General features: G+C 39.2%; 1 protein-coding gene across 1 annotated transcript in view; it reads left to right on the top strand.

The window, feature by feature from the left end:
* The window catches only part of NAALADL2 (N-acetylated alpha-linked acidic dipeptidase like 2), a 1571070-nt gene that overhangs the window by 416243 nt on the left and 1131479 nt on the right, over positions 1-23348 (top strand). Inside the window, exon 2 of the mRNA XM_082249039.1 lies at positions 19596-20109. Coding sequence (XP_082105165.1) covers positions 19596-20109 — 514 coding nt within the window. The remainder of the gene's footprint in view (positions 1-19595; positions 20110-23348) is intronic.

A 23348-nucleotide genomic window follows, 5' to 3' on the forward strand; every position in this document is an offset into this window, starting at 1 on the left:
CGAAATTTACGTCCTTTTTTTCCCACAAACAGAGCTTTCTTTTGGTGGTATTTGATCACCTGTGCGATTTTTACTTTTTGCGCTATAAACAAAAAAAGAGCGTTTATTTTGAAAAAATAACAATATTTTTAACATTTTTTTATATGAAATTCCCCCCAAAAAAGATGTAAAAACCAATTTTTTAAAAAATTTTTGGCCAATTTGTTTTCTGCTACCTATGTTTGGTAAAAAAAAATCACAATAAGCGTATTTTGATTGGTTTGCGCAAAAGTTATTGCGTTTACTAACAAAGGGAAAGATTTCTGTCATTTTTGGTGTTTTTTTTTTTAACGCGTAATGGCGGCGATCTGCGATTTTTTTTGTGGGACTGCGACATTGCGGCGGACAGATCGGACCCTTGACTGACATTTTTGACACTTTTGGGGTTACCAGTGACATTACTGCAGTAATCAGTGCTATATATATGCACTGTTACTGTAAAAATGACACTGGCAGGGAAGGGGTTAATTTTATTGGAGAGGGAGGGGTTAATGTATGCCTGGTGCTTACTGACGTGTAGGGGGGGAGGTGACTGAGTGAGTCATGGACAGATCGGATGTCCAGCTATGCTGAACAGTCCGATCTGTCACTCCCTGTCACTATGGAGATCCGCCTGCTTGTGTTTACACAGGCGGGCGGATCTCCACACTAGATCCCCGGCAATCGGGGCAGAGCAGCGGCGATCGCCGCTGCTCCTCCCCTGGCCCGACTCCCGCTGTGAATGAAAACAGCGGGAGCGAGCCTCCGGCGGCGCGCAAGCGCCGCCCAGAAGGGGGAGTGTCTGACGACGTTAATACTACGTCGTCAGACGATAACGAACCACTTTGCCGCAGTACTATTACCGTACTCGGTCGCAAACTGGTTAAGATGCCCTATATCTCAGCTCAGTCCTGCACCTTCAAACCTTAGATCAGCCCCAATTACTGTGCCTTTGGAGCTCAAATCAGTCCCAATTACTGCACCTTCAGGTCTTAGATCAGCCCCAATTCCTGCAACATCAGAAATGCTGGGGTTTAACATTCATACCTGCTGCAGCTAACGATTCCACTAGGAGGAGGAAGTGATTTGGTAATAGTGTCTGCAGCCACAGACAGGCCTATGTTGGTAGGGGGAGGAGGACCAGCAGATTAACATCAGTGAAACAGACCCACCTGAAAGTCTGGTCTGAGACGGTGTGTATTCCATGAGACCCTCTTCTCTATTCCACTAAAACAACATTGTGTGCCTGCCCTGTCACCTTACCTATCCCTGATTTAGAAGAACACTAGTATGGGGAGGAACAGTCACTAAGTACTGTATATTTAACTAGATAAAGCTCTGTTAAACCCAATCAACTAATCATTTTCTAGCAAAAGGTATTTTTTTTACATTTCCCTTGCATAATATTGATTATTCAAAGCGAACACATGTTCACCTTAATTTCTATCACTTGCTTTGCAAAGTGAACATATACTTTTCAAAGTGCACATTCCTTTTGCTGATTAAACAGCCTCTAATAGTTTAGTAACAGGTTTCTTTTTTTCTTTTTTTGTCTACCCACTGACAAATCAATAGTATTAAAAAAAAAAAACTGCCAGCAGTATGTAGAATGTGGCGATAATTAAAAATATTATTATGGATCTTACCACTGCTTAGTAGAGAAATGTCTAACTTTTAATTCTGAAAAAAATCATGTAATTTCCGTTTTCTTCTTTTGTGTTCCATCTTAACTGTACCATGTATTTCGTGTAATTAAGATCATTTGTTTAGAATACAACTGACAAGCAGAATGACAATAAAACAATAGACTGATTGTCTGTTATTCTTTAACAGAAAGGACCATCTACATAAATACAACACTAAAAGGCAAATATCTGATAAATAAGCACAAAATGATTTCACTACCAGCATGATATGCTATTGGATTGTTTCAGATAATCATATAGAAAGGCTATAGTATACAAGGACTATTCTGCAATAAAAGACAAAAAGATTCTAAAAAATTTTTAAATAATAAAAAACTGCATTTTAAGACACATGAAAGCACATTAGTCTGTTTTTTATAAGATGAAATTTAGTTTCAGTAAAGCGAGATATCTCCTAATTCACCAAGTAAGTATTACTAATAAATACTTTGGCCTACATTATTGCCAATGGGATAACACCTGATTTACAAACTTTGTGCTTGGTGCCTTTTTCAGACTTGTGAATGCCACTACATCAAGACAGATAAAGAGCGGGTCAAACATTTTTTCTGATTCAGATACAGTATACTCAAATTTGATCTACTGAGAAGGAATAGTTGTCACAAACCTGAAGAAAAATTTAAAAAAAATGTGCTTATATGTGCTCAATAACCAAAATATAAGTAAGACATTGTCAGGGGTAAGGTTCAATAGTTACCATTACGTTCCTATTCACATAAAGTAATCCTAACCTGAAAACAACCAGGAAACTAATGTTAACCAGTTTTGGATCGGAAGGATTTGCCCCCTTAACCGCTTTACGACTGTCCGCCACTGTTGTACTGCGGCAGGCAGCCGCTCCTGCGCGAACCGGCGTAACTATACGTCGGTCGTGTGCAGGAGGCTGAGGGGCGAGCGCGCGGCACTTGGCAGTGCGCTCCCACCCCCGCTCCTCAGCGGGGAAGCCGATGCAGCAGGCAGGCAGCTCCAATTGCCGCCTGACACCCGCAATCGCTCCCTGCTGAGAGAGAAGAATGATCAGCTGTTGTAAAACAGCTGACTGTTCTTCTCCCTGGAATGATCATAGAGCCCCTGTGATCCTTCTATATAGGAACACAGGTCTCAATGGTCATTTTCAAAAGCCACGCCCCCCCACAGTTAGAATCCCTCCCCTAGGCTCACATTTAACCTCTTGATCACCCACAATGTTAACCCCTTCCCTGCCAGTGTCATTATTACAGTAACAGTGCATATTTTTAGAACTGATTACTGTAGTAATGTCACTGGTCCCCCCAAAAGTGTCAAAAATGTCAGTCAGGGGTCTGATCTGTCCGCCACAATGTCGCAGTCCCGCAAAAAATCGCAGATCGCCGCCATTACTAGTAAAAATTAAAATAAACCAATAAAAATGACATAAATCTTTCCCCTAGTTAGTAGACACAAAAACGTTTGTGCAAACCTATCAAAATACGCTTATTGCAGGGGGATGAGCTTTTGAAATGACCATAGAGACCTGTGATTATATATAGAAGGATCACAGGTGCTCTGTGATCATTCCAGAGAGAAGAACGGTCAGCTGTGTTTACAATTGCTGCCCATCCTTCTCTCTTAGTGGAGAGCAATTACGGGTGGCAGGGGGAAATCACGGCAGCTGGCCCCCGTGCATCGGCATCCCCGCTGCCTAGTGGGGGCAGGATTCCTACGTCGGCTCACGCAGGAGGGGCTGCCTGCCACAGTAAGACTGCGGCAGGCAGTCTGGAACTGGTTAATGGGTCTTTTCAGCTAGGCAAATCTCTCAAAGAAATGTAAAAAAAATATATACATTAAAACATTCACCTTTTTTTAAAACTGGTCACAGGGCCTATAGTTCACATTGCTACAGACTACATAGTATTTTAAGCCACCAGAAACAGTTTATCAGAATTCAAAAATTATTTATCAAAAAACACCCATCACAGTTATATGGGTTCCAGTATATTAAATCAAGCTATGCAACATTTTTCTTCAAGGAACAGGGGATAACTGTATCCCCCTAGATGGTAACAGAAAATGCACAGAGAAATCTGTTGTAGATGGGTGGAAAATCCCAATGTGTTTCACCCAAAGAGCTTTTTCAGGGGAAAGGAAAAGGAATTTTGGGCTATAACCGAATAAGGAAACACAGATAAGACAACATATATTGATATACTAGGACACATGTACAGACTGTATGCATGCACACAAAAGGGACACAGGACATCCATATCAAGGAGTCCCATTAAAACCAACCATCTCTTACGAAGTTCCTTTAAAAATGTTTCTCTATGTTGCTACTTACTTTACTTTATTGTAGCTATTTTGCAAAAACCCAATAAAAATAATAAAAAAAAAAAACAACCAAGGACAAATAGTGAAAATAATATTTACCAAAATATAATATATTCACCCATAGGTTCAATGATGACAATATAAGTTGATACAGTTCAACTCCAAAATCAAACTACCAAGAAAGCACACGTAGGGCCATGTTTGTTATGGTGACCAGATGTCTGGTATTGATAAAATTATAAAAAGAAAAAATACAGAGGGCGCACCAGCCTAGCGCATTACCTTTTAAACAATGTATTTAATAAAATAGTATGCACATCATACTCACAAAAGTTGATAAAAAACCGGCACAAAATAGAACAATAAGTCCATCGGAAGTGTCCACTGGGCGTATGTTTACTGGTACAGACAGTGGTTGAATGTAAACCTCTAAATACAGCTTACGTGTTTCGGGAGTGTCCCCACTTCCTCAGAGCATGTGCAGTTCTATCTTTGTTATTGGCTTTGGCATATGCCCAGTGATATGCCAAGCATTTGGAGGCCATATCACACGTACAGCAGTTTCTCCACACATTTTCTGTTTACATCCAGGGGGTATTGGATATTCACCATCCCCTGAAGAGAGCCATTGTGTGGATTGATTTCATATACAGGAACCCATACAGCTGTGATGGGGCATTTTATGATTTTGCTTTCATATTTATGTTTATAATTCTTGCATTATGATATACTGTTTCTGGTGGTTTAAAATATTATACAGTCTGTGGTTTTAACACTATGGGCTAAAGGGCCTAGGACCAGTTATAAATAAAGGTTATTATTGTATATTTATGTTTCTTTATTTCTTTGAGAAATTTGCCCAAATTAAGTCTCCTTAACATTCATCTCTTGTTGGATTCTGGATTAAGATTGCTCAATCAGAACATAGGGCACATTATACAAAATGGCAATTGAGTTATGTTTTTCAACAACTAATATCAAAGCTCTTTTGTAAAAGTTCAAAATGTTTACTTGTTTAAATGTTTTTATGGAGCCTGTATACAAAGAGATGACCTATCTCACATATCAAATGTTCAGTACTGTGGTGAATTTAAAATGAGAAGAATTATTTTGCTGCAATTTTATCACAAAGAATAACAAACTACCCTTGATGTATAATAATGCATTTTCTTAATATAGATGACTAGGAGTTTCCATTCCATTTGAAGATCTCTCTGACCCTTTTAGACAGTAAAACATTGTTTTCTTAAAAGCTTTATAAAATAGTTTTCCCTTTGCTGTGGTAGAAAAATAAATAATAATGAGTCAATGTAGAAGTCAACTTGCCATACTCATCAAATAATTGACTTGGCCAACTTTATTTGTGTTCCACTTTTAAAGTTAAACTCCACACACATACATGAATACACACACTCACAAAACAGTACACAGCCTAAAATTTTCTAATGCTGTATATAAAGTAATTATTATCCATAAATAGGGTAATTAAAACCTTATTTAATTAATAAAAAGCTTCTTTGATTTTTGGGTCAGCAGCTTTTAGAAAATAATAAGTGTAGGCGTGCATACACCGCTGCTGTTTGAATACCCCACTGATGACCATATACATACTTTCAAAATATAGCACGGGTAGTGTGAACAGGACACCATTGATCCTAAACAAATATTCAACCCTATTTACATAAATGCAGCCCCAAACTTGCAAGGCACCTCCACCATGCTTCACTGTTGCCTACTGACACTCATTATTGTTCTGCTCTTCAGACCTTCTGCCTCCTGCTACAGCCAAATATTTAGATTTTTGACCAGTCCAGAGCACCTGCTACCCCTTTTCTACACCCCAGTTCATATTTTTTTATGCATACTTGAGTCACTTAGCCTAATTGACATTTTGGAGGTATGACTTCTAATACTTCTGGGCAGACATCTTTGGACAGTAGATGCACCTGGGTCCCACCTGTTCTGTGCTGATGATGCTGCTGGACATCTTCCGATGTCAAAGAGAAGTAAGCATGATGTGTGTTCATCTGCTGCATTAAGTTTCCTTGGGTGACCATGGCATCTATGGTCCTCAATGCTGCCTGATTCTTTGTGCTTCTTCAGAAGAACTTGCATGCCAGTCTACTTTAAAGTCTTTGCCTGGGACAGACTTTTCTGATTCAGTTTTATTACGTTGTGTCTTGTTGTCGTGATCAGTCTTACCAGGGTGAAAACCTGTGACATGAAACTTTCTTAAAACCTCTCCTTAGCAGCAGAGTATGGCTGTTCCTCATCTAGTTTTGAGCCACCCACACAGCTGTTTCTGGTTTAGTTAATGACCATGTTTTAAGCTACATATAAAATTGATGATCATTAGCACCTGCATGTTATACAGTAATTGGACACCTGACTATAATCCTACAACATCCCTGACTTTGTGCAAGTGTAAGAATTGATGCTGGTTTGAAGCCAGTTGGTAGTTACACCAAATATTGATTTGATTTACATTTTTCTTCTGTTTGCTCACTTTGCATTTTGTATATTGGTAAAAATAAAAAATGAATATATATATATATATATATATATATATATATATATATATATATATATAATATATATATATATTTTTTTGTTTTGTTTTATTATAAATATTTAATATAATATACATATTTTTGAAAGCATTCTTACTTTACAGCATTTCTTCACACCTGCCTAAAATGTATAAATTGTATATGTCAAGGGTATTTGGGATTTTAGCTAGCACATGTAGTACATTATTGGATGACTAGAGTTAACACAGCTTCACTTTATTTCACTCTATTCACTTGGCAAAGTGAACAGTTTCTTCTCTTTTGGTAAACCAGCCCTATTGTATCATTGCCATGTTGAATAGCAAGTAATCTGCCTTAATATAGGCAAGAATTCTTAGTAATCTTGTGGAGTCATTCACATGCCAATGTTAGAGAGCAGATTTAATGGGGATGGCAGTTTTTCTCATGAACATGAACAACCATATCATTGGGTTGAAACACAAGCAGAAAAAGACTGTTACTCTCAAAAGAGTACTGTGATTTCACTGCACATAGGCTGCTTATGCAAATAATGCTACCAATTGTGTGTTTGGTAGGAAATTACTATTGATTGCAATAATTTTTTAGTAAGTCCAGAATTATTGTATCTAAGTTCAAGACCAAACATGTAATATATTGTAGATTACTAGCCCTTGGTGTGTTTGATGCATTTGTTTTCTTTTTTTAATTTTTTAAAGCTTTTCTTGTGTTATTTTTACCTGGTAATTCTGTAAATAACACATTTAATGTCCCTGGGTGGGCAAATCACTTCTCCACTGTGTCTATGGAGGGACCCATGGTTGTTACCCTAGGCTGTTCTCCTGATATGGACTCCAAATATGTTTATGTCCCCTTATTTCAATTACATAGAGGGCATGGCATTTGGTGGTTTACAGAAGATAGCTAGGAAGGAAGATATTCTTCAGTGCAGCTCACAATAAGTGACAGGGACACTGTATATTTGGCAGGACCAAGAGGTGTTTTCTGTATTTTCTGAAAAAGGTCTTAACTTGAAAAAAAAAAAAAAAAAGATAACTAATGCAGCCACTGCATCTCTGGACTGTAGGCTGCAACATATTACACTTTTGATCTTGGGTTTGGTTATCCCTTGACCCTTAAGGCATTTTGAAAATCAGTTATTAAATTATGTGGGTATGGATTACTGTGTTTGATCGAAAGGATATATTTTTTTCGCTCTCATTTTAGGCATGGTCTACAGTTTTCATTATTGCCTACATATACTGTATTTGGAAATATATGTAAAACTCCAGTTGAAAACAGTTTATTCAAGGATTTTCAGGTCTAGCTAGCAGATATGAGTGCTATGAATTGCCCACCAGCTCACACTTTTACAATGCTGTTTTAAAAAAATGATTTTAACAGCTGGCATTTTCTAGTTTGTTAAATAGAAAGCTGAGCACACAATTTCATAAATCTGCTGTGGGCTATGTATTACATTGCAATAGGGCCTACCAATTTAGGTTTCACCTGTCCTGGCATATTTAACAGACACTCCCTAGCATCAGCTGGAAACATTCATGAAAGCCAACAGTGAATAATTCAGAGAAAAAATGCTGGCAAAATGTGAATGAAAGTTTTGAACAAATATGTGTCAAATTTGCAGCAAAACAATCACCTTTACATAGAGATCATAATTATCCAATGCATGGATTCATAAAGTTCAGAGTAGCAAATATTATAACATTTATATGGTAAAATTGTTGTTTACATATGATATAGATAGCAGATTTTTACCTTTAAAGGTGTGAATACATTGCAGATGTTAACAAGCATTGGTAAATGTTAATAATAAAAGGCAAAAAGTGAATGAAGGCAAGTGCTTATTTTAAATTTGGTAAATATTCTGTTATGAATATATCTCTCCCTGAAATTATGTGATATGAAGCATACTGTATGTAGTAAGCAGTAATTGCAGTAATGTCACAGCAAATAAAATTGTCCTTTTCTGGTCAAGGAAGAAAATCAAACTTTTTATATGTTTTGACTGACCATAAGATGATGGAAGTTTGGATAGAAATAAATTTCCTTCTTAAATAAAGAATTGTACATAAACTAGTGAGCCAGAGAATCAAGGGTTAGTTATATTTTATTAATCCTGCTGATCTAATATAACAAAAATAAAATCTGATTGTTTGGGACTATGTGCAGTAAAATTGCTCTCTTCACACTTGGTCAGTTTAACCTTATTTTTATACGTGTAAAACTTTAAAAACAGATTTTTAATATACAGTAAGTTTATATTATACAATTCAGTGTTATTTTAATGTCTCTTAAATCCCTTGCACAGTTGCCTTTGGCCACAGTAACACAAAAGTAACAAAATATTTGCCAGGAGACAAACTTTCTTTTAACAACAAATGGGGGGAAAGTTAAATAAATAAAAAGTATGTGATATCTCATTTTATAATACTGTATGTAGATGTTTGGAGTGTGTGCAGTTACCTTGGCGAAGAAAACATTTTAGTGAATAAGCCATTCATTGCATTAATTGGCAGATAACTGCAAATATTATTGGGCAGATATGAATTGATGTACTGAAAACAGGGTTATTCTGTCCGTTACCACTTGCCGCCCGCCCACCGTCAAATGATGGCAGGGTGGTGCGGCTCTCGCTCTGGGATGCCGTCCTATGACGGCGTCCCAGAACGACTGCTCTCGCACGCCCGCTGGGGTGCGCAGCACAGCGATCGTGGCCGCACCATGTTCCTAGGACACAGTGCGACACCAATCTTGGTAAAGAGCCAATGAAGTGGTTCTTTACCCATATGATCGGCTGTGTCCAATCACAGCCGCTCACATGTAAATGAGGAAGTTACGTTTTTCGGCTCTCCTCGTCTCACACTGTCAGAGTATGTGGTGAGGAGAGCTAATCAGCGGCTCCTCCTCGAAGGGGAGTACAAGACAACTAATCAGGGCACTGATGATCAGTGCCCTGATTACAACAAAGTAAAATAAATGCACAAGAATCACATAAAAAAAAGCACATCAGTTAACGCAATCGGTGCGCCCAATCAGTGCCAATCAGTGCCCAGTCAGTGCCTGTCAGTACCTGCTCATCTGTGCTGCCCATCTGTGCCCACCAGTGCCGCCCATCAGTGCCCACCAGTGCTGCTCATCAGTGCCCACCAGTGAGGCCTGTCAGTGCCCATCAGTGCCGCCAGTCAGTGCTCATCAGTGCCGCCAGTCAGTGCTGATCAGTGCCGCCCACAAGTGCCCATCAGTGCTGCCTATCAGTGCCCATCAGTGCCACCTATCAGTGCTGCAACTCAGTGCCACCTATCAATGCCCATAAGTGCGGCATATTAGTTCCACCTCATTAGTGCCACCTCATCAGTACCACCTAATTAGTTCCCTTCAGTGCCACCTCATCAGTGCCCATCAGTGCAGCCCATTAGTGCCCATCAGTGCCTCCTCATCAGCGCACATCAGTGAAGGAGAAAAATTACTTATTTACAAAATTCACTGACGGTAACTAAGAAAAACTTTTTTTTTTTCAACATTTTCTGTCTATTTTCTTTTTTTTTTTTTAGTAAAAAATAAAAAACCCAGTTGTGATTAAATACCACTAAAATAAAGCCCTATGTGTGTGAAAAAAAAAAGAATTATAACATTTTAATTTGGGTGATACCAATAAAAGCTGAAAATTATCCTGGGCAGGAAGAGGGTGAAAGTGCCCAGTATTGAAGTGGTTAAGGAAATATGGAAATTCAAATGCAAGAAAAACATGTTTTGGCATTCAAACGTTTACAAAATGAAATGTGTAAGGTTATTTTAGTCTGCAGTGTATAACATAATGTAGATATTAGGAAGTACTTTATTAAGCTTGAAAACAGCTGCCCCAGCTACTACTGATTGAATGGAAATATTATGCAGGTCACCCTAGTCAATCTTCTGAAAGCAGTTTGCTGTCCCGGGGTCTAACCTACTGTGATTATTTACATAAGGTATGGTGTATCAACATGCTTCAGGTTTATGTTTATCTTTAAGATATTGCTTAGTCTGTTATCCACACAGAAATAAACATTGCGCCATTAAATGTGACATGGATGGCTATACTGTACAACATAAAATACAGTAGTGTTTTATATAGAAAGAATAGTCATTTGAGGAAATGTAAAATAACATGTGATAAATCTATCCAATGGAATTCAGATTTGCTCTATTATAAAAAGGAATGCCACTATTTGTTCCACTGACTTAGGAAAATAAGTTGCAATCTTTGAAACCAAGACAAAAACAGATGATTTGACTCTTGTCTACATTAAAAAAAATATATATATATATTTCTTTGTTTGCTTTTCTCCCAATGGAGAAAATGCTTTCACCCCTTGTTTCTGTACCACTGTCACTTTTACAGGAAAATGAAACCATGCTGGTGGTATCCCAATGGGGCATTTGGGTGATGTGTGGGCTGCTTCAATGAGTTGGGGAACTGCCACAGAAACCTCAGAATATGAAAGTATTACTTCTTATTCTATATCTAAACATGATTTAATTCTGAAACCTATAATGGATGCAACAGCCAATGTGTTTTGGGAGCCACACATGACCCCTTTATCATATCAGGGCTACAATATGATCTGAAAAACAAAAAAAAAATATTAGAAAAAAAACAAAAATAAGGGTCCTAGGTCTTGAAATTCATATATACCTTATTTTAAATAATTTAAAATAAAACTGATTTAGGAAGTAAGACAAGGTCCCTTGGTGTTTTCTTTTTTAATTCCAGCTATATAAAAAAAAATTAAATTACTTTGAAATTAAATAAATAAAGCTTATTTTATGGGTTTACATATACTTTAAACGTAAAAGTTGGAGTAAGGTTTGATATAAACCATGATATATCTAAGGTCTTAATTAAGACCAAAATACAGCGCTTGCTTGTAACTATAAATACCTGTAGGGTTAACCCAATAGTTATTATTTTATATGATACCAGCACATATTCTAAAATTACTATATGAACGAATATTGGTGCAAATATAGTGATACACAAAAAAAAACACAAGGGTGTATAAATAATTAATTAATAAATATTCCTTGACTGATAAGAATTCATATAAAGGTATCTCAAAAATATATATATAAAGGTGACTCTGTGCTCAGAAACATATAATGTAAATACCGTGTCCTTAATAAATATAAAGTTCAAAGGTGGTAAGCGTTTAAAATTATATATAACTGTGTTTCAAAATTTAGTCCTTGATGATAAAAATAGTGATTGTTCAATTCAAAAGTGCACGTGCTTGATCAAAAGAAGCTGTGACATCAAATTCTTGCTGAAAATAAAAGGGCTGGATCACTTACCAGACGTAGTGGGTTCTATATACCTTATGGTATTAGAACCTATCAGGCTTGTAGAGCCCCCTGGGCTCAATGGGTAACCTCTTTAGGATGGTCTCCAGTAGCAGATATTACCGTCCAAGGTGTTTGAAATGAGAGGAAAAAGAAGGCTCCAATAGCGCAATTCAATAGAATAATTGTTTATTTCCCATATTATGGGTAAAAGTATTTTAAAAGGTCGTATCACATCCCCAGTGGTCTAGCGGTGCGGGCTGCCTGTCGTCCTCGCGGTGAGACAAAGCTACTTTCAGCTTGCGTTCCACTGAGTGCGACGTGATGACGTACGTGCGGTCAAAGCTGACGCGTTTCATCACATCCGGTGACGTCTTCAGAGCTTGTATACATATTACCCTATTTTTAGTGCTCTTCCACTGGCGTGAGGAATATACTTTTGTATATACATAATTTGATATAAACCATAACTCACAAAAAACATCTATCATTGGAATGTATTGTTGAATCACACAATAGCATTGTGGCTGGTAAGTTCTTACCAAGCACCAGAATGCCTAAAGTTTGATTCTGCACATTGAATAATACAACCACATCACCCAGCACTCATTTTGGAGTTATGGGCCTATTGAGACTGAGAATAAACTGTTCTTATTTGTACAAGAATGGTAAAAAAATTGACATTAATTAGCTATATTTATTTATTTATACATATTCATGCTTCAGAAGAAGGACAGACATTTGGATGTTTTTTACTTCTCCCTTCTAAATGTATATGGGCAGCTCTGTTGTAAAATATAAATAAATACCCCCTGTTCTGTTAACTTAAATCACCAAAATCACCAGTAAAAGAAAAAAAAATAGTAAAATAATATCAATGGCTATAAAATCACTAAAACACTAAAAACAAAACTATAATCATCAGTTTATCAGTGCAAAGCTCCTTGAAAAATATAAATAAAACACAAACTTAATATACATTTCATAGCAAATAAAATGTTATTGCACAAATTAAATAGATCTATAATACATAATAAATGCAGTGTCCATATGAAGTCCAATATAAATAGCTCCAAGTGCTCCACAATGATACCATGCAATTTCATGCATAGAAACCATTGGGCAATGCTAGAGCAGGTTGCTGTATACCCGCTGTGTATTCTTCAAGTACACTGTCATCACAAGTCCCGTCTCCCACCATAATTGCCCCTGTTTGCACTGTGGTTGCAGATTTTACTGTACTAAAAGAGGATATATTGTATATTAATAAGGGGAAAATCAGTGTATCCTTCTATGTCAGTGGAGACCGATTGAGTTTCTTCTCATTTTACATTATTAATAGTAGCTTGTAGTCTACCCAAGATCTGGTCCACATAAACATCTAGAAAGTAAGGGGATTTTTTAGGTTTTAGGTGTGCTGTTTGAATGGGAATGCATAACAGACATATAGTGGGGTATTCTCAAATTTGACTGCCAAAGTGGAAATACACCAGGCAGATGTAAAATACACCAATTTTTTGAAGCTCTATTTCCATGAATACATTATTGAAGTAATACTAAAGTCTTAGCATTTTATTTTTTCAACTTAACCACATGCCGACCAGCCGCCGCAGTTATATGTACCTGTACAGCGATTCATGGGAGCAATCCTGTGGGCGCGGGCACGCCGCCGGAGGCGCGCACCCACTCGCCAGCGGGTAAGTCAAGGCACGGCACTGGCGGCCGCAATTTTTGCTGGGCACCCGCGATCGCTCCCCGTGAAAAGAGAACAGCAGTCTGCTGTTGAAAACACCGTTGTTCTCTCTGCTATCAATAACAGAGCCCCCATGTTCCTGCTTTTTAGGAACACAGGTCTCTATATTGATATTACAAGCTCATTTCCCCCACAGTTAGAAAGCACCCCCTAGGCTCACACTTAACCCTTTGATCACCCCTGGGTTAACCCCTTCCCTGCCAGTGTCATTATTACAGTAACAGTGCATATTTTTAGCACTGATTACTGTAGGAATGTCACTGGTTCCCCAAAAAATTTCAAAAATGGCAGTAAGGGGTCTGATCTGTCTGCGGATCTGATCTGTCTGCCGCAATGTTGCGGTCCCGCTAAAAATCGCTGATTGCCGCCATTACTAGTAAAAAAAAATAAAATAAATAAAAAAAGGCATAAATCTTACCCCTAGGTTGTAGAAGCGATAACTTTTGCACAAACCAATCAAAATAGGCTTATTGGGAATTTTTTTTTTTTTTTACCAAAAACATGTAGCAGGATACAAGTTGGCCTAAAATGATAAAAAAAATTTGATTTTTAAATTTTTTTGGGGGGAATGTTATATAGCATATACATTTTTTTAAAAAATGTTGCTCTTTTTTATTTATAGCGCAAACAATAAAAATCACACAGGTGATCAAATGCCACCAAAAGAAAGCTCTATTTGTGGGGAAAAAAAGGACATCAATTTTTTTGGGTACAGCATCGCACGACCTCACAATTGTCAGTTAAAGTAACGCAATACCGAATCGCAAAAAATGGCCTGGTCATTAAGGGGGGGGGAAATCTTCTGGTCCAAAAGTGGTTAATGCATTCAAAGCATTAAGGTAAAAAAATAACACAGTACATTTCTCTACCCCTGCTGTCATTGTGACTGCCACCAGGTCCTGCACAATCTGTGTTTTATCCAAAACTTCTTGGTTCCACAGGGGACAGTCAGGACAGGGAAGTGACTGCCCCTGCAGCTGTCTGTGAGGAGGGAGAAGGGGCATGAATTGCTGGGTGCTGCTTGTTTGATTAGACACACACAGCTCCAGTTGAAAGAGACAGGTCTAGGCAGCCTGTTAGGAAAGGAGTATCCCACAAACAGGGAGGGAGGGGCAGCATGGAACCAAAAAATGTAAATTATCAAGGAAGCAAACTATACAGGAAATGTTAATTTGTATTTACTGCACAACAAATAAAAAAGGTTTTAGTGTCTCTATTGTTGACCAAATCTATATATTATGAGTTTTAATATATTTCTGATATGATTTGGTAAAAGAGAGTTCTTACACAACAACTGAAATCTATTGGTAAATAGTATGCAGAGTTGTATAAAGTACTCGAAACCCATACTTGAGTAAAAGTACAAGTGCTCGATCAAAAAGTGACTTGAGTAGAAGTGGAAGTGCTCGATCAAAAAGTGACTTAAGTAGAAGTACTAAAGTATTCAACATTTTTTGTACTTAAGTATTGCAAGTAGTTTTTTTTTAAATTTTGCTACTCAAGTACTGAAAGTAAAAGTACCAGTAGTTTTGAAAAAAATTGATACTCAAGTACTGAAAGTAAAAGTACAAGTACTATGTTATATATTTATTAAAGAAAGAAGTCAAAAGTTTGAACATCATATTGTTTTTTTATTATTTCAAATGCAGCTTTTATTTATACATACAGTAGCTTTTATTTTCGTATGCGCTGATAATACACATGTTTTGAGCTTCATGAAACCTGCCATCTACTGTTCTGGCAGTGGTAATTTTTATAATTGTAATGAGTAACTATGCAGCACAAAAAAAAAATATCGGAGTAGAAGTATTGAAATCATTGAAAAAATATACTGAAGTAAAAGTGGAAGTAGGAGAAAAAAATTATACTCTAGGAAAGTACAGGTACCGCCTTTCGGTACTTAAGTACAGTAGTGAAGTAGTTCTCATACTCTGATAGTATGAAGGTCTAACAAAAACCAATCTATCTATTCACATAAAAGAAACATTGAGCTCTAACATATTAATAAATACAAACAATGAGAGAGGAAAGACATTAGATAAATATTTAAATTTACAGGTGCATCTCATAAAATTAGAATATTCATGAAAAAGTTCATTTATTTCAGTAATTCAATCCAAAAAGTGAAACTCATATATTCTATATGGATGCATTACACACAGAGTGATATATTTCAAGCATTTCTTTCTTTTAATTTTGATGATCAAGGCTTATGAGTAAAAACCCAATATTCAGTATCTCATAAAATTAAAATATTTCATAAAACCAATAAATTAATACAGAAATTTTGGCTAACTGAAAAGTATGTCCATGTACAGCATAGTATGCATGCAAAACTTGGTCAGGGCTCCTTTTGCATGAATTACTTCTTCAATGCGGAGTGGCATAGAGGCTATCAGCCTGTGGCACTGCTGATGTGTTATAGAAGGCCAGGTTGCTTTGATAGTGGCCTTCAGATCATCTGCATTGCTGGGTCTGGTGTCTCTCATCTTCCTCTTGACAATACCCCACAGATTCTCTATGGGGTTTTGGTCAGACGAGTTTGCTGGCCAATCAAGCATAGTGATACCATGATCATTCAACCAGGTATTGGTACTTTTAGAAGTATGGGCAGGTGCTAAGTCCTGCTGGAAAATGGAGTCAGCATTTCCATAAATCTGGTCAGCTGAGGGAAGCATGAAGTGCTCTAGAATCTCCTGGTAGAGGGTTGCACTGACTTTGGACTTGATAAAATATGGTGGATCAGCACAAGTAGATGACATGGCCCCCAAAATCATCACTGACTGGAAACCTCACACTGGACCTCATGCAACTTGGATTCTGTGCCACTCCACTCTTCCTCCAGACTCTGGGACCTTGATTTCCAAATGAAATGCAAAATTGTCCATAGTTCATGAATATTTGCGGAGCCATGTCATCTGGTGTTGGTCCGCTGTGTTTTATCAAGTTCAAAGTCAGTGCAGTGTTCATCCTGTTCCTCCTTGCACAAAAGAGCAGATACCAGTCCTGCTGATGGGTTAAGGACCTTCAACAGCCCTGACCAGCTGTCTTAGAATCTCCTTCATGCTTTTGAGACTGTGCTGGGAGACTCAGCAAACCTTCTAGCAATGGCCCATAATGATGTGCCACCCTGGAGGAGTTGGACTGCCTGTGCAACCTCTATAGGGTCCAGGTATCACCTCATGCTACCAGTAGTGATACTGACTCTAGCCAAATGAAAAACTTGTGAAAAACAGTCAGAAAAGATGAGTAGGGAAAAAAATGTCAGTGGCCTCCATCTGTAAAACCATTCCTGTTTTAGAGGCTGTCTCATTGTTGCCCATCTAGTGCACTTGTTGTTAATTTCATTAACACCAAAGCAGCTGAAACTGATTAACAACCCTCTCTGCTACTTAACTGACTAGATCAATATCCCAGGAGATTAATGGACTTGATGCTATACTCTAAATTAACCACTTCCGGACCGCCCGCCGCAGTTTTATGTCGGTAATTTGAAGTTTAATACCGGTGTTAGGTCAACAAATACACTAGCTGCCAAGGTATTTTCTTCCTCGGTCGGTGGTCCTCTTTTGCATAAAAGTGGTCCCAGAGGCAGATTTGCCACGGGATCACTTTTATAGGTGGTGGGAGAGGTTCCCACCCCCCTCCCGCCCTCCTGTCTTTTTGACCCCAGATCTCATATTAAATGGGACCTGTCCTGCTTATTTCTATTACAAGGAATGTTTGCATTCCTATAATAGGAATAAAAGTTAACAAAAAATTTAAAGGGACAGTGTAAAAATAAAAGTTAAAATAAATAATAATAAAAAAAATTTAAAGCTCCCTGTCCCTCCGAGCTTGTGCGCAGAGGCGAACACATATGCCAGTTGCGCCCACATATGTGAATGGTGTTCAAACCACACATGTGAAGTATCACCACAATCATTAGAGTGAGAGCAATAATTCTAGCCCTAAACCTCCTCTGTAACTTTAAGCTGGTAATCTGTACACATTTTTTAAAGCATCGCCTATGGAGATTTTTAATTACCAATGTTTGTTGCCATTCCACGAGCGTGCGCAATTTTGAAGCATGACATGTTAGGTGTCTATATATATATATATATATTTCACTTTATAGAAAAAAATGTGGCTAACTTTATTGCTTTCTTAATTTTTAATTTAAAAATGTATTTTTTCCCAAAAAAATGCGTTTGTAAGATTGCTGCGCGAATACGGTGTGACATAAAGTATTGAAACAATCTTCATTTTCTCTAGAGTCTCTGCTAAAATAATATATATAGAATGTTTAGGGGTTCTAAGTAATTTTCTAGCAAAAAATACTGATTTTAACTTGTGAGTAACAAGTGTCAGAAAAAGGCCTGGTCCCTAAGTTGTAAAAAGTGTTCTTTTAATTTTTTTGAGCAGTTTATATTCATAATGACAATATTATTTACAGCTGTTAATGGAGATTTCATATAAAGCCATCATGTAACACTATATATGTATTTTTATAAATGCAAGCATTTTAAGTACCTAAATGTGACAGGGTATTTGCTATCCTATATATAACAGCATTCAGATTAGGGGGGGGGAACCACACAAGAAGCCAACCAATATTGCTCAACATAAGGAGCATGCTGATAGAAGGAGAGAGCAGAGTGGTAGAAAGATGAGCCCTCCAGTTTGCTGTTTTTGCTTTCACTTTCCAGTCACAAGGTAGATTAGGGGCAAGATTTGTAATTGTTATTTAAACTGCAGCAGAATAAAAACAGGTCTTATGCCCTACTGGAGAAGGGATGTGCTGTGTGGCAGAGCTGTGTAAAGGCTCGTACACACGATACGAAAATCGGGAGTAAAATTTCATCCGACGAACGATCTGCAGATTTTCGGATCGTTAGTGCTTTCGACAGCCGATTACGAATTTTCAGACAACAAAAACTGGATGTGCAGGCTATAAAATTTTTATTGTATGTCAACACAACGTCCGATTTTCATTTAATTAGTACAGTTTTCATCAGAAAAAAATCGTAAGAGCAAGACTAGGCATGCTCAGAAATGACAGAACACATACAAAACAATTCAACACATGATATCACTTCTGAAGTTGAATTCTGTCATACGAGAATTTTCGTATGAAAGTAACCTCTTCACTTTCCATATTAGACTAGCATGCAACAAACATCAGACGCAAGATCGTTCGATAATCTGATCGTGTGTACGAGGCTTTAGTCTCAGAATTGAATTGACAGAAATACAAATAATTTGACAGGTGAACAAGCTCTCAGATATGTATTTCATCTCTTTGTTTAAATGGTTGTCTGGAGTACATCTTTAACTTGGTGTTTTCTGCCCTTAGTTCTACATATGATTTTTAGTGATTGGTCTTTTTAAGATATATGCTTATTTTTTAAGGGTCCTTTCACACGAGCGGTGCGCCCGGCGGACTCTGTTTTGCTCAGCAGGGGATCGATCCACTGACTCCCACTGAATAGGCGGATGACAAGTCCGTCTCCGCTCTCTGTGCAGAGACAGACCTGTCAGATCCCCTCTCTCCTCTATGGGAGATCGGATAAAAACAGACCGGCTGTCCATTTTTATCCGATCCTATCCAATCCGATCCTCCAGAAGGATGGAAAATAGGGTTTCCATCTGTCTGGATCTATGTTCAACACAATGATCGTGTCACTGCTACTTTTTCGAGGTAATATCTGGGTTTTCAAACATATTTAGTGAACACAAAGTTGATTTGTATCCTTTGTGGGTATTGGGAAATATATTTAAATAAACAATTTTGTGTCCAGAGTCCACCTTTAGGTATAGTGACCATCCTATCTGACGTTGTTTGCTAGAAGGTGCATCTACAACTCTGCATTTTAAATATAACTGTGAAAGTAAAACAAAGTGAAATATCCAACGTATGTAACAGAAATACAACAGAAACAAAAATAAATTATACTAATGCAGATATGCTTTGGTTGTATTTTATAGGGAAGGATTTGTCATATCAGAAATTTGGAGTTGACGCGAAAACTGTGTCAGAGCTGAATTATATGGAGAGTGATGACATTCCATCATCTGCATTGGATCTAGAATGGGATATGGAAACAGAACTGGAGGAACTTGGATCTGAACAATTTCCACCTGACAACTATGCTAATAATGATGTAAACAGTGCAATAAATCAGCCACATATACCTACCTCCAGTCAACTGTCCACTTCACCCAAGGGCCGCTTCCAGCGTTTAGAGGAGGAACCAGAATATTTTTCCCATTATGCACATTCAAAACCAAAGACCTCAAAGCACTTTTTTACAATTATAAAAGTATTTTGCACACTATTGTTTACATTTATTTTTGGAATTTTAGTAGGATATTTTTCAAAAATGAGCCTTTCCTCGAGTAACTGTTTAGTTTTGAATGAAATTACAACTTCAAGTGACATCCAGGATATAAATGAAATATTAAATGATATTACTAAAGAAAACATTGAAACTCATTACAGGTATGTACACTTTTATTTCAAAATTATTTTTATTATCTATATAAAAGTAAAAGTAATAGACAAGCATTATTTTTTTGTGATGATGCATTAAAATTTAAAGTACATTGTTCCTTCTGAGTAGTACTTCCAGGCTGTGGCAGAAAATTTCAGATTAGCAGCAAGAAATCTCAGGGGTATTGCATGAATAGAATCTGTCAAAGGCTTCCAAGACTTGCTTTTTAAAGCCAACATTTTTTAAAATCACCATACAGCATATTTATAAATTAGTGGATGTGAATGGTATATATTTGTGGCTAACTTACATATTGCGTCCTTGTAAAATGCCATCGAAATAGGACTGTCTATGGCTCTCCAAATCTTGGTAATGAAAGACTAGCCTGAAGCTAGCCATACATAGATTTAAATTTAGCCAGTCCAGCAGAGACCATCCGAATTTCAATCCATGTATGGGATAGCTGGTTGTACACAAGTCAGTCTATAGATTGACTTGTGTGCAACCAGTCTGTCTGTTTTTTTCCCAAACCATCAGTGCCGCCAGCTATAGCCAGAAACACTGATCATTGTATTTTGCCAGCAGAAATGAATAGCTCGGCGGCATATTGAATGCGTGGACAGGGAAATTGGTTGAGCAGAAAAAAAATGAATCATGTATGTCCTGCCTAAGTGTTTCTAGCTATAGTTGGGTAGCAAAGGGATTGAGAAAGAAGGCATGTTGGGTTCGATCCACTGAAGGAGTAAAGTGCTTACCTGAAAAAGTGTATGTTTACAGTACTTTGCAAAGTGAATAATAGTGAGGGTGAAGTCCCAATCAGGGCTGCCATCAGGGGGGTACAGCCCATACACATGTAGGGGGCCCGGGGATTCTGAGGGGCCCAGCCACCCAGGTCCCAACAAACCAGATTGAGTTGTTGCTGTTGTAGCAGTGGCGGCTGGTGCTCAAAATTTTGGGGGGGGGGCGCAAACAGAAAAATGTAATGGGCATTGCTGTGCGGCAAAAAATGCTGTAAAAAAATTGCGTGACTTTGAGGTCACAAAAGTGTGAAAGGGGCCTTCAGTAATTAAGGTATAGCGTGCCCCCTGTCAATGCAGAGAGACCAGCGTGCCCCCTTTCAATGCAGAGAGACCAGCGTGCCCCCTTTCAATGCAGAGAGACCAGCGTGCCCCCTTTCAATGCAGAGAGACCAGCGTGCCCCCTTCAATGCAGACAGACCAGCGTGCCCCCTTCAATGCAGACAGACCAGCGTGCCCCCTTCAATGCAGACAGACCAGCGTGCCGTGCCCCCTTCAATGCAGACAGAACAGTGCACTTACCTGCAGCGGCGGCTTCTCCTCAGTCCCCCACGTCTTCTTGAGTCCTCTCGTCGCCTCCTCCTCGGCCAATGGCATGGTTTTTGCCTTTCGGCCAATCAGGAAGCGGGTCTCGGACCCACTTCCTGATTGGCCAGGAGGAGGATCCGTGTGAAAATAGCGAATTTTCATTCGCTATTGTCACACAATGGGTGGGCTCGGGGCGCACTGCTTTGCGCCCCGGGTCCACCCTTTTCTGAAGCCTATTAGAGCCTCTGGCTCTAATCAGGTGATTACAAAAAAAAACAAAAAACCCCATTGAACTCCATGCGTCCGGCTCCCTGCATGCAGATTAGGGGGCCGGATCGCATGGATGGGGGGCGGCGCCCCTACGCCCCCAACACACCAGCCGCCACTGTGTTGTAGTAACTAGCAATTGCTAAAGCAGGGTGGCCGCAGAGTAAGCCGATGCAGCGGAAGGGATGTCTCTTTGCTGGATTGGGCTCTTTGCTGACTATTTGAGGCCATCTCTTTGCTGAATTGGGATTTCTCTTTGCTGAATATTTGGGGCTGTATCTTTGCTGGATTGGATTCATTTTCATATATTAAGTTGTAAGTGTTAAAATAAAAGTGTGTGCACTGAAGGACTCGGTGGGATGGCCAGTGGGCGGATTCGGTGGGACGGCCAGAGGGCGGGCCCTGGGGAATATTGGTTGTCAGGACCGGAAGGGCCCAGGCCTAAAGCTGTGTAAGGGGCCCCAAAATTTCTGATGGCTGCCCTGGTCCCAATCATGTAATAAAAAAGTTTTTTTGCTAGCACAGGAATGGTTGATTGAACACAGCTTTATCTTGTTTACTAAGCTCAGTGAACTATCATTTTGCTAAGTGCACAGCCTATACTCCAGTGGCGTAACTACCAGGGTCACAGCAGTCACGCTTGAGACTGGGCCATGGAGTTCTGCCACTATGGGGGGGCTCTGCCTGCCTGTTCTGTCACTGTGTGGGGGTGGCGCATGTTCCGCCACTGTGGCAGGGGGGGCGCCCGTCATTGAAAGGTCACCCGCCGGAAAAGGGGGTGCCGGGAGGCAGAGCAGAAAGTCAGCTGATGGCAAGTAGAGTGAAGAGGGAGGAGCTCTCCATTCTGGAAGGAGAACCCATGTAAGGAGAGGCATCACTGGAGGCACATGAAGTGAGCAGAGAGGCAGAGACACACTGAGCATGAAGGAGGGGGAATCAACTGACACTGAGAGCTGGTAAATGCTAGTGTCACTGATCCCATCCCCTCCATCATCACTACCTCTGACTGATCCCACCCCCCCTTCTCATCAGGCAGTGGTGGGATAAAGGATGACATCAGTGGCAGTGGTGGGTATAGGGATGAAATCAGTGACAGTGGACATTTTCATCCCTATCCCCACCACTGCTACTGATGTGCTCCCCATCCCCACCACCACCACTGATGTCATCCCTATCCCCACCACCACTGATTCCATCCCCTCCACCACCACCACTGCTGCCACTGATTCTATCCCCCCTGCCCTAAGTGAACTGATCCCATCCCCCCACCACCCCAAGTGGACTTATTCCAACCCCCATCACCCTCATTGGACTGATTCCATCCCTCCACCACCACCAGTGGTCTAATCCCATCCCCCCACCACCACTGCTGCCACAGATCCAACTCTCCCCACTACTATCAGTGGACTGATCCCATCCCCCCCCACCACCACCGCTGCTGCTTATCCAATCCCCCTACCACAATCAGTGAACTGATCCCACCCCCCTCACCACCACCGCCTCTGCCACTGATCCCATCCCCCACACCATCGCTGCCACTGATCCATAGCAGGGTGGAGCCTTCATGGTTTTTTGCAGCAGCACCCTGAAGGTTCTAGTTGCACCTCTGCTATACCCCTTTTAGTCTACAACCCTGACGTTTATAGAAAAGAGAT

This window comes from Pelophylax lessonae (assembly GCF_965119305.1).
Source record: "Pelophylax lessonae genome assembly, chromosome: 3".
Taxonomy (NCBI): domain Eukaryota; kingdom Metazoa; phylum Chordata; class Amphibia; order Anura; family Ranidae; genus Pelophylax; species Pelophylax lessonae.